The sequence below is a fragment of the Hydra vulgaris genome, chromosome 10 (genome assembly GCF_038396675.1).
Source record: "Hydra vulgaris chromosome 10, alternate assembly HydraT2T_AEP".
NCBI lineage: Eukaryota > Metazoa > Cnidaria > Hydrozoa > Anthoathecata > Hydridae > Hydra > Hydra vulgaris.
Genome location: NC_088929.1, coordinates 40,950,775 through 40,962,500, shown reverse-complemented (window position 1 = coordinate 40,962,500; position 11,726 = coordinate 40,950,775). Strand labels below are relative to the sequence as shown.

Genomic DNA, 11,726 nt, shown 5'->3' with positions numbered 1-11,726 from the left:
TTTATGCAACACATACAAAAAATATGGAGTTCATAATGAAAGCACATAAAAATTGTGTTACTGTTATTTGTTTTCCACCACATTGTTCACACAATCTGCAGCCACTAGATGTCTCTCCTTCATGGCACCATTTAGTAGCAACTATTCGAATGAAGCTTGTATTTGGCTGCTTACACATTATCCAAGAGTTGTGACCAAATATCAGATTCCAGAACTATTTGGAAATCTGCAAACATGTTGACAGCTGTAAATTGTTTTAGAAAGACTGGAATAAGTCCACTTAATACTGAAGTTTTTGATGATTGGATGTTTGAGTCTTTAGAAACAACCAACATTTCCTGAGATGGATTCAGCAATACCAAATCTAACAACCAAGTCTCAAACACAAACTATTTCACTGCAAGAATTATCCCTGACATCTTGCTCTGAATCAGAAACTTCGTCTTCAACAACTATGGCTTCTTTCACAATTGCTTCACCTGCAGAAATTGTAAGTATTTCGAATGAGAAAACTCAGCAAACTCGCAAACTATGCCAAAAGAGCAAAACAGCTATACTCACCAGTTCACCATATAAAGCGGAACTGGCAAAAAAGATGGTTATAAAAACTAAAAAAAGGAAAAATGCTCAAACAGTTGACAAGAATGTAGAAACAAAAAATGATACACGTGCAGAAATTGTACCACGAAAAGTATACCCCCAGCAATTTTTGTGATTTTTGTTTAATAACATTTTCAAAAACTATTACATTTTTTTCTAAATTGCTAAAATTAAAAACTTTTTTTTGTTGTCGTTGTTTGTTGAAATACACTAATAAAAAAACACAGGTCGTTTTTATTTTCATATTTCATTAATCTAAACCTGTTATGACCCCACTTCCCTATATATAATATATATATATATATATATATATATATATATATATATATATATATATATATATATATATATATATATATATATATATATATATATATATATATATATATATATATACATATATATATATATATATATATATATATATATATATATATATATATATATACATATATATATATATATATATATATATATGATGATAACGTAAGTTACAATTCTTGTAAGAGTCAGACTCAGATTCAGTGTCACCGACCGTGTAAAAAATAAAACGTTAAAACCGCGGCCCGTGTAAAAAAAAGTTGAAATAAACCGAATGAAAGTGATGAAAATTTCCCGGTCTCAAAAAAAAAAAAAGGTGGCGCATGCGCGCAAAAAAAAGATCAGGTGTCAAAAAAATTTTTTATTTTATAAAAACTGTTACAGTTAAAAAATGTTACAATATTGATTTATTTTTTTCTCTGAAAATAGGATATTTTTCTTTGACAAAGTTTTCAAATGTCATGTTTGGATAATATTGTTTTCCGATGGTGACATAATGATTATAAATGTCGAGTTCTTCAAAAAATGATTTTTGATATTTTTCTGCAGACATCAAGACAAATATCAGTTCTTCACCAGTTAATTGGATTGTGTTTTTGACAGTACAATTGCGATTTCCACACATTGTATTAGTTAGCTAAAAAAAAATTTTTATTTATAAAAATAGTTGTACAAAAAAAAATGTTAATAAAAAAAGTACAATAAAAAATTTCAATTAAAAAAAGTTTATGATTTGTGAATAGAAAAGTTCGCTTTTATATATTCGTTTATAGAAGTTTTTTTCTTATTAATGTTTATTTTTTCTAGCTCGTCTTCCAAGCATTTCTCGAAGGCTAATCCTTTTAATTTCGCATTCATTTTTTTAAATTTTATATTTGGTGGTGGTAGCTCGAATGTGGAATCAGTGAGATCATCTTCCCAGTTTTCATTTGAATTCATTTTTTTTATTTATATCTAAAGAAAAAGAATGTTAGAAAAAAATAGAAATTGTTATAAAAAAGTAAAAAAATAAAGAATAAAAAAAAGACATTAATATACAATAAAAAAAAAAGACACAAATATGCAATAAAATATATATTTCTGTATAAAAAAGTTAATCATTTTTTTTCAAGTAGCACGCTTGACATACGCCACATTGTTTAATACAAAAGTATCTTCGGTTAATTGTATCTGAGTGGTTTAACGAATGTTTATTTATTGTAAAATAGTAGGCATACATGGCTGTAAAAAAACAAAAAAATAGAATTAATAAAAAATTTTAATGATAAAAATAAATACAGAAAAAAAATATACCTTTCATTTGTTTTTTCACTTTTTTGTTTGGCTTTCTTTTGCTGTAACCGTATTTCATTTTTTTTATTAGTTTGTCTATAAATATAAAATGATATCATTATAATGTACAAAATTATTTTCACGAATATAATAATATTGATCTATTGCCCATTGAATGTATTTTCTAATACAATTATAAAAAAAATCAAGTTGTTCATTTTTAATATAACGATTATTATAGTGCGATCTAAACATTTCGTATAAAGGATATATAATTTTTCTTTGTACCCAATAAAATGAATTATGATTTAATAAACAACTAATGTCGTAATCATAAGAAAAGTCACAAATATAAAAAGATTTGTTTTCATCATCATAAATATATAAATTTCCAAGCTGTTCTTTTAATAATTCAAATTCGATTTTAATTCTTCTATATGCCAATTTTCTTTTACACAAATCTTTTAACGTTTTCAAGTCTACATCCATGTTATTTTTTGTTTCGGATGTAAACCAATTCACAATGTGGATAATGTCGTATTCATAAAAGTGCTTACTTCTTTGCATTTTTTTTATTAGTTAACTAAAAAAAAAATTAAAAAAAATTAAAAATAGTGTTTTACAATTTGAAAATGAATAAAACAAGGTTCAATAGTATAAAAATATTGTTGTTGTGACCAATTTATATATTCCATGATTAAACGATATAATTTTCGTATTAAATGTATTTCCAGTTGTTTATTTGGATCAGCAAAATAAGATATTTCTGTGAAAAGTATATGAAATAATTTGTAAAGATATTCTCTTTGAAGATTAAAAAATAATAAACGATTATTAAAAATATTAAAATAGGAATCAAATTCAAAATCAACAATGGAATGAAAGCTGTAAAATAACAAACGAATATTATCTTTATCTTTCCATTTGCTATGTGGTAGTTTGGTTTTATCAAATAAAGAAATAATTTTCTTTTGCAACTCTTGAAATTCTAAATAAATTCGTCGATAAGCCAAAGTTCTTTTGCACAAATCTTTCAAGCTAAGTTGTGATTGAATTTCACGGGTAAATCTGTTAAAGTGATTCAAACTAAAACTGTCGAAAATAAATTGATAATAAGAAAAATGACGTTCTTCTGGACTAAACCAGATGACTGTTTGTTTTTCAAAGTTTTTAATATAAGAAAGAATGTTGAATTCTAAATAATGACTAGCTTTTCTTGTTTCTTTGTCTATTTCTATAAACTTTTTTTCTCGTGCCATTTGTTGATGAAGTCTTTGTAAAAAGTGACGAAGTGTAATTTCTTCTTTATCAAGTATTCTTCTAATATTTCCCCAGTTGCTTCCCATTATTTTTAATTAGTTGTCTAAAAAAAAAAAAAAAGTTTACAAATGGAGTTAATACAAGTAAAAAAAGTTATACAAGTAAAAAAAGTTAATACAAGTAAAAAAAGTTATACAAGTAAAAAATTTTTTTTCCTAAAAAAAAAAGAGTTAAATGAATTCTTGTGCACATTCAGGTGCTTTAGCTGGTTTTGGATTATATAAATGAAATAGTTCTTGTTGTTTTGCTTCTACAACTGCACTTGGATATGCATATACAGGTGGATTATTAACAACGCATTCTTCGTAACTAGGAAGACGTGGTATTTTATTTTTGTATTTGTTGAAAATATCATTTCGATGAATTGTTTTACATAATACAAGTAGATATTCCAATTTACTTTCTAATGATTCGTAAAGATGACCATGTTCACTTTGAATAGTATGATCTTTAAAGTATTCTATCATATCCAAACCATTTTTTAAAGTTTGTTTGATTCCTAATGGTATTCTGAGTAAGAATTTGATAGATTGCACGTTGTTGGTTGTTAGTTCCAAACTAATTTCTCTGAATATATCAATGGTATTCATTTTTTTTTATTAGTTAATCTAAAAAAAAATAAGGGTTAATAATGTTAGATAAAGTACAAAAAAAAACATTTTAAAAAATAGGATAAATACATTTTTTTACATAAAATATGTTATTGTATACTAATCGTAATAAATAAATTATTGTTAATAATAAATGGTTTTAGTTCTTCGTGTGAAATAAAATTCTTATAACCAACAGCCACATTATATTCAGTGGTAGGTTTATCAAATGAACTGTCGTCTAAAAGTTGAAGATAATTATTGTTGGTAGTAGTACGAGTAAAAAATTGTTCTTTATTTCTCAAGGTGATATTAACATTTTTGGTAAAAGGCCATTGTAAACCATCGTCCAAGTCACCTCTTAACAATTGAAAGTAAATGGCTAGATTGTTGATGACGGTACTTCGTGTATACACTTTTATTCGATAACGGTATCCTTCTGATGTGTAAATGGGTTCTGAATAAAATGTTTCATCTGATAACAGTCTGAGATTCATTTGATCGAGTTTGATCAATTGCGTGTCTTTAAAAACGTGTTGAATTACCTTGACTTCTTTAGGTTGTTGAATGGAATTTTTTAAAGCTAAGAATTCTGTGCTATTTTCTTCTGCAATATGATAAAGTTTTGTTATTTCTTGTTTGAGATGTTCTGTATCTTGTTGATTTGCTAAAACCAACATGTTGTCATAACAGAGACTTTTTAATTCTGCCATTTCTTGGTTCGTTTTTGCTAGAGTTTGTTGAAGTTTGTCGTTTTCTTCTTTTAGATTTTTAATTTCTTTTTCTTGAAGACTCTTCATTTTAATCATGATTTGATTCATAGAAAGATTCAAATAATTTAAATTTTTCTTTTCGTCTTGAACGACTTGGTTCAAATAACGATTTTGTTGCTCTTTATAATATTGAAAGCAGATGACAGAGTGCTCATAATAATCTTGATCATCGATTTTGGTATTACAAAAAAAACATATTTTTTGTATATCTAGAAATTCGTAATCACATTCGTGGTTTAACAAATCTTGTACCTTTTTTTTACAGGTGAAACATTCGTGGGAGTATTGTTCTGTAGAACAATCTGCTTGATGCTGTAAAAGTTCTTTTGCACTAAATTCTTTGTCGCAAAAACAGCAAGGATATATGTTGGCTGACATTTTTTTTATTAGTTGCTGAAAAAAAAACATTTATTTATATAAAAAAATATAAAAAAATATACATGTCTTTTTTAACATAAAAGAATTAATAAATAAACAAAATTGCTCAATAAAACATATAAAAGAATAAAAATATAAATAAGGTTCTTTTCAATAAATTCTTCTTCTTCTTCAAATATATTGTTAAAAGTTATATTTTCTATTTCTTTTTCTTCTTCGTTTAAATAATCACCAAACCCAGGAAACATATCTTCATAATCATCATTATTATTCATTTTTTTAGTTGTCTAAAAAAAAAGAAAAAAAATTACAAAATAAAGTGATCTCATTTTATTACAACAGTTCGTCTTATGATGCAATACGATGAAAAAAAATTACAAAATAAAGTGATCTCATTTTATTACAACAGTTCGTCTTATGCTGCAATACGATAAAAAGTTTATGATAAAAAGCAATTTCAAACCATGGTGTTCTTGTTGTCGAGTTTATTATTTAAAAAGTGATGCTTGTTATTTTATTTGACTAAAAAAAAGATATATTTATAAATAAAAAATTATAAATAAAGCTCTGGTAAGTTGTCCATTTTATTCATAACGTCTATAACGTATTGTTCCCAATCCATTTCATCTAAGATTTCATGCATTTCTTTTTCTATTTCTTCCACTTCTTTTTCCATTTCTTCTTCCAACATTTGTAATTTAAGTTCTTCAATATCATCTGATTCTTCTTCTTCCATTTCTTGTACTAATTGAACTAAATATTTTTCATAATCTTCCTCTGTTAATTCTTCCATTTCCATAAGTTCTTCCAAATCTTGTTCTTCTTCTTTTGTCAATAACAACTCGTGATAGCAAAGACTCTCTTTGTTAATATAATCTACATAACTAAAAAGAAAAAAAAGAAAAAAATATAAAAAAATTATAAAAAAAAAACAAAGAAAAAACAAATGACAAAACTTACCATCCACATTTTTTGACGTATTGTTTCATTTTTTTTAAATATATTAGTTTGCTAAAAAAAATAAAAAAATTACAAAAAAATTATAAAAAAATTATTGTAATATATAGTTTTCAATTATTTTCATAGTTTCTTCTATATTTTTTAATAGTTCTAAATTATTTTGTTTTGTTGTCATGTCAACTGACCATGTCCATAACGCATCATATAAAGCACGAGCTGCTTCGAATTCGGTTCCTTTTCTTTGATAAATTAAATTTAAAAGTCTCATCATTCTTTCGTTAGTATCACGATAATCAGTTTGTATGCATACGATATCACGGTTTTTGTAGTCCAGATATTCGGCTAACGTTTGCCAATGTGTTTGTAAATGTTGTGCTATTTTTAGTTTTAATCGTGTAAAATTCATTATTTTATGCTAAAAAATATAAAAACATTAAATATTAAATAAAACTAATTTACATTGTAATAAATTAAATAAAAGTTCTTGCTTGTCGGTTTCAATTTCCCATCTTGTTATTACATAATATAAATGATTTAAAGCTCTTTTTTTATCTTTGTGTTGCGTTAAATAAAGAATTAAAATTTTTTTAATTTTGTCAAAGTTTTTTATATAATTCACGTCAATTTTTTTAATAATGTGTCTTTTAAAGTGTAGATCAATCGCTAATTGTTTCCAATGGTGATTTAATTGTTTTGAAATTGTATTTATTATTTGTTTGTACATTTTTTTTCTATTGTATTAAAAAATGATGTAAAATTCTATTGTATTAAAAAATATTGTAATAAAAAATGTAAAAATTCAAATAAGCAAAAAAAATATAAAGAAAAAATTAATACTTTTTTAATTTTAAATTTAACAAAAACGACAAATATTAAAATAGTAATAACAAAAAAAATAGTAATGTATATATATATATAATAGTAATAACAAAATAGTAATAACAACTAAAAAAAAATTTTTTTCTATAAAAAAATATATACAAAAGCTCATAAAATTTCGCTTTCTGTATTTTCAGGATCTGGACTCTCTAAAAAAAAACAGACAAAGGGGATATTAAAAAATATTTATACTTTTTAATAAAATAAAAAAAAGGTTCAAGTTTAACTTACGAGGAGAGTAGTCCCAGTGAGAAGGACCTACTTCCCTATTGGGTTCTGGTGGTGTTTGTGGTGGCGAACGTGGTGATAGTGGTGATAGTGGCGATAGTAGTGATGGTGATGGTGGTGAACGTGGATAGGGATTATCTAAAAAAAGAAAATATTTTTTTAAAAAATGAATTTTTTTAATAAGAAAAAATAGTAAAGTTAAAAAAAACTTACGACGAGTGCGAGAAAATCTTGTTTCATCTACAAAATTTTGTCTGACAAAGTTTTTAAAGTCTCTAAGTTTTTGCATTTCTTTTTCTAGAAAAAAAATAGTATTTTAAAAAATAATAATTTTTCTTATAAAAATGAAAAAAAACCATAAAAAACAATTACCTCTTTTTGCGTCGTATGGAAATACTAGACTGATGGGTTTTTTTTTTTTCATTTTGAATAATGAAAAATTGATCGTTGATAGTATCGCTAAACACTTCATATTTTATATTGTTTATTGTTATATATCTCATTATTAAAACTAAAAAAAATAGGTTTATTTAGAAATAAATACTCTTTATTTTATTGTAATAATTATAAATAGTTATAAATATCATTTTTTTTATAAAATGCCTAAAATAAGGTATACTCCTAGATCATTAAACACTGTCAATATGGCACGTACAAAAACAACAGTTCCTAGAACAAAAAAAGCAGTTCAAACACAAACAAGTAGAAAACAAAGTTCAACATCGACACAGACTGAAAATCAGTATTTACCGAGCAATTGTAAAAGAATATTATCGTGTTTACGAAGAACAAATAACAGATATAAAGATAATAAAACAAATCGTAAACTTGGAAGAGTTGGCAAAAGAATAAAACGTTGGGTTCATACTGCTGAATCCTATGTCGATATTAAACATCAATTAAAAGAAGCAAATATACGACGAAAAAATAGACAAAAATAATATATTTACAAATTGTAAACATTTCTTTTTATTAAATAATTTAGTTTTCTTATAGCATTGCGTCGTTTATATGACTTGCTTTTTTTCTAAAAAAATATATAAAAAAATCTTATGTGTAAAGAAAAGAAATAATGAAAAAGTGTAAAAAATATTAAAAAACAAACTTTTATTTTGTTGACCGGTGCTTCTGCAAATTCTAATGGAGCTTCGTCTATTTCTTTTTCAGAGGAGGTTTCTTTTTCTTTTGGAGGTTCAACAGTTTGATTTTTTACGACAAAGTCTATTTTGTCTGGGTCGTTATAAAAATATTAAAATCCAATATTGCGTCTTCATCTTCTATTATTATAACCGAATCGTCATCGCTTATGATTTCTGGTTCTTCTTCTAAAGATAGTTCGTTTTCTTTAAAATTTATTTCTTTTCCGACGACTTCATCGTTAAAAAAATATTTTGTTTTTTTAATCGAACGTTTTGTTAATGTTTTTGTCATTTTTGATTTTGTTAACAAAAAAAACACGCTTTTTATGTATAAAATTTAATCTCTACAGATTAGCGTGGAATAAAAGCTAAAGTGATGCAACTTTATTCAATGAAAAGAAAATGCTGTGTCATGTTAGTTAAATTTAGAAAGTTATAATAACGCTTTTATGAACAAGATTAAAAAGATTAAAATACGGAGTAAACAACTTTTTAAAAACACTGCGAAGAAAAAAACTCTGTGATAAGTGTTAAAACAACATGTTAAATAAATTCAAAACTTTATGAACCAATACGTCGACGTAGCATAGTGCATTCGCTCGCCTCACTATGTTTCAAACGCCATGCCATTAGACCGTCGTGGGTTCGATTCTCGTTGAGGGTAGTAGAAAGTATAGAAAGTTTAATGTAAAAACACTAACTCGAAAGAATTAGTGAGTGCGTCTAGAAAGTATAGAAAGTTCAATGTGAAAACACTAACTCGAAAGAATTAGTGAGTGCGTCTAGAAAGTATAGAAAGTTCAATGTGAAAACACTAACTCGAAAGAATTAGTGAGTGCGTCTAGAAAGTATAGAAAGTTCAATGTGAAAACACTAACTCGAAAGAATTAGTGAGTGCGTCTAGAAAGTATAGAAAGTTCAATGTGAAAACACTAACTCGAAAGAATTAGTGAGTGTGTCGAGTGAAAACACTAACTCGAAAGAATTAGTGATGTGAGAACGAGTGTGTGAGTAAGCAGGCTAAGGACTAAGTCAGGACTAAGTAAGTTAAGTAAGGACTAAGTAAGGTTAAGTAAGTAAGTAAGAAAAAATACGGCCGTATAATAAAAAATAAAGACTGTAAGAAAAAAAACACAAGTAAGTAGGCCTACTAAGATAAAGTAAAGACAGAATAATAAGGTTGTGTTAGGGTGACACTATGTTTTTTATATTGTAAAAAAAAAAAGATATAAAAAAATACAAGTCGAAAAAAAGTTAAAGTCAAAAAAAAGTTAAAGTCAAAAAAGTTAAAGTTAAAAAAAAAGACAAAAATGGCTGCAGATGATATTGATTTTTCCCGTATGATTGTAAGACGGAATTTATTTTCAACACCTTCTTATAAAAGCAATTTGAGACCTAAATATACATCTAAATTACCCAAATATACAGTAGATGGAAAATGGCCTTTTCATAGGGATGCTTTTTTTGAATTTTTTGATAGGACCTCTTTTGATGAAAACGAGTTAACTGATCCCAATAATACAGAACTAAGAACTCTAAGACGTAGAAGAGTTAAGAAAAATTTAAAAAAAATAAAGCGTCAATATTGTAGAAAAGCACTGATGTGTTATCGAAAAACAAAAAGCAAGTATATAAATAATAAACAAAATCGCGAAATGAATCGAGTAGGAAAACCGATATATCGTTTTGTTTTAACAAAAGTAGATCGCGATAAACACAGAAATATTTATTAAAAAATGAGACATAGAAGACATAGAGGGCATAGAAATGCTAAAAGATATATTTTTGTTCATCGAAAATCGAAACCTAATCCTAGACCTTATCATTCTTTAATTGGTAAAGGACGAAAACGTAGTTATAGAAAGCGTGGTAAAGGTTTTCTTGGCAACCTATTAGGAGGTATTCCTTTAATTGGTGATTTGTTTAAAACTATAGTTTAATCGGATTAAAAAACATGTATAAAATAGCTCAATTCTGTAAAAACGTTCATTTACAAAAGAAAATGAATTCAATAGTGTGTAAACACGCCAAAAGAAAAAGTCACATTAAAAAATATTGTGACAAATGTTTTGTGCAAAAATTTCGAGATTATGTTGAAGAAAATATTAAAGAGTGTCTTTGGTTATTGAAAGATAATGAAAAACAGAGTCAAAAGCTCAAAAATTTACGTACAGACACAAGTGCTTATGGCGATTATATTCTTACGTACGAATATGAAAACGGTGTTGTTGAAATTATCAGCGGAGATAAAGAAAATGGACACACAAAAACATCTACTTTTTTTGGTGGATTTATATTAGATTTTGATATTATAAATAAAATATATAGCATATCACATGTATATGACGGTGTTTTTTATATTGGTAATAAAATACCAAAAATATATTGATAAAAAAAATATTTGATAGTGTATTTTCTGTTTTTTTTTAAAAAAAGTACTATAAATTTGTTTGTTTTGAAATAAAAAAAATTCATTTGAAGAAAAAATATTCATTTGAAAATAAACAAAAAAAAAAATGGAGTTTAAACTTGTTTAAACGAATTTTATAACACAGTTATGAATGTAGAAGCTTCCAAGTTTGAAGCTAGCGATATTTTAAAACATGTTAAAGGCGATTTTAAATTAGTATTTCGTTTGGATGCAAGTAAACAAATCAAAGTAACTCGTGATAATAATAAAGCCCATATTGAATTTTTTTATGGTGAAATCAACCACATTTGTTCCACATTTGAAATGAATTATGAAGACTTTGTTGATGTTATTAAAGAGACATTTAATGTTTGGCAACTCGAAGAAGCAGACATAAAAGAATGAATGATTATTTAGAGAGCTTTGCAAAATTAACTCGAAGAAGCAGACATAAAAAAATGAATGATTATTTAGAGAGGTTTGCAAAATTAACGTTTGCAAAATTACAAGATTTTTATATTTCACTGTTTAAAACAAATAGTAAAGCAAAGGGTGATTTTTCATTGACGCATCATTACCAACGGGGAATAATTATTAAAGTAACACGTTTCAACGATGAATTTATTATTGAGTTTATATATGAAGAAGTTCCTTTTGAAACTTTTAAACTTCCTTTGAAACATTTTTTAGTTTATGTTGAGCATTGTCAACAAAAATGGCTTTTAAGCGAAAAAGATATTTGAGATCAAAAAGACGTAAAAGTCATAGAAAGAGAATACGCAGAAGAGGAAGAGGATTAGCCGATTTTATCACGCCTAAAAATGTAACTAACGCATTGCAAGTGGGTTCGCTGTTA

At 25.9% G+C, this 11,726-nt stretch overlaps 2 protein-coding genes across 6 annotated transcripts in view; one reads left to right on the top strand and one right to left on the bottom strand.

The window, feature by feature from the left end:
- The window catches only part of LOC136086603 (uncharacterized), a 115,279-nt gene that overhangs the window by 66,270 nt on the left and 37,283 nt on the right, over positions 1-11,726 (top strand). The window lies entirely within an intron of this gene.
- On the bottom strand, positions 1,322-8,555 carry LOC136085966 (proline-, glutamic acid- and leucine-rich protein 1-like). 4 transcript variants are annotated; one of them, XM_065808026.1, is made up of 5 exons: positions 7,694-8,555; positions 7,535-7,618; positions 6,215-7,459; positions 2,215-6,138; positions 1,322-2,142 (listed from the first exon to the last, which is right to left on the bottom strand). In XM_065808026.1, the coding sequence occupies exons 1-3, from the start codon at positions 7,791-7,793 to the stop codon at positions 7,269-7,271; spliced, it is 375 nt and encodes a 124-aa protein (XP_065664098.1). In that variant the 5' UTR covers positions 7,794-8,555; the 3' UTR covers positions 1,322-2,142; positions 2,215-6,138; positions 6,215-7,268. The 4 variants fall into 4 exon arrangements, with proteins under 4 accessions (XP_065664098.1, XP_065664099.1, XP_065664096.1 ...); XM_065808027.1 differs by lacking the exons at positions 7,535-7,618; positions 7,694-8,555 and having other exon boundaries at positions 6,215-7,013; XM_065808024.1 differs by lacking the exons at positions 7,535-7,618; positions 7,694-8,555 and having other exon boundaries at positions 6,215-6,984.

Coding starts and splice junctions, on each gene's coding strand:
- LOC136085966 (XM_065808024.1), bottom strand. CDS start 5,284: ATGTTTTTTTTTCAGCAACTAATAAAAAAAATGTCAGCCAACATATAT.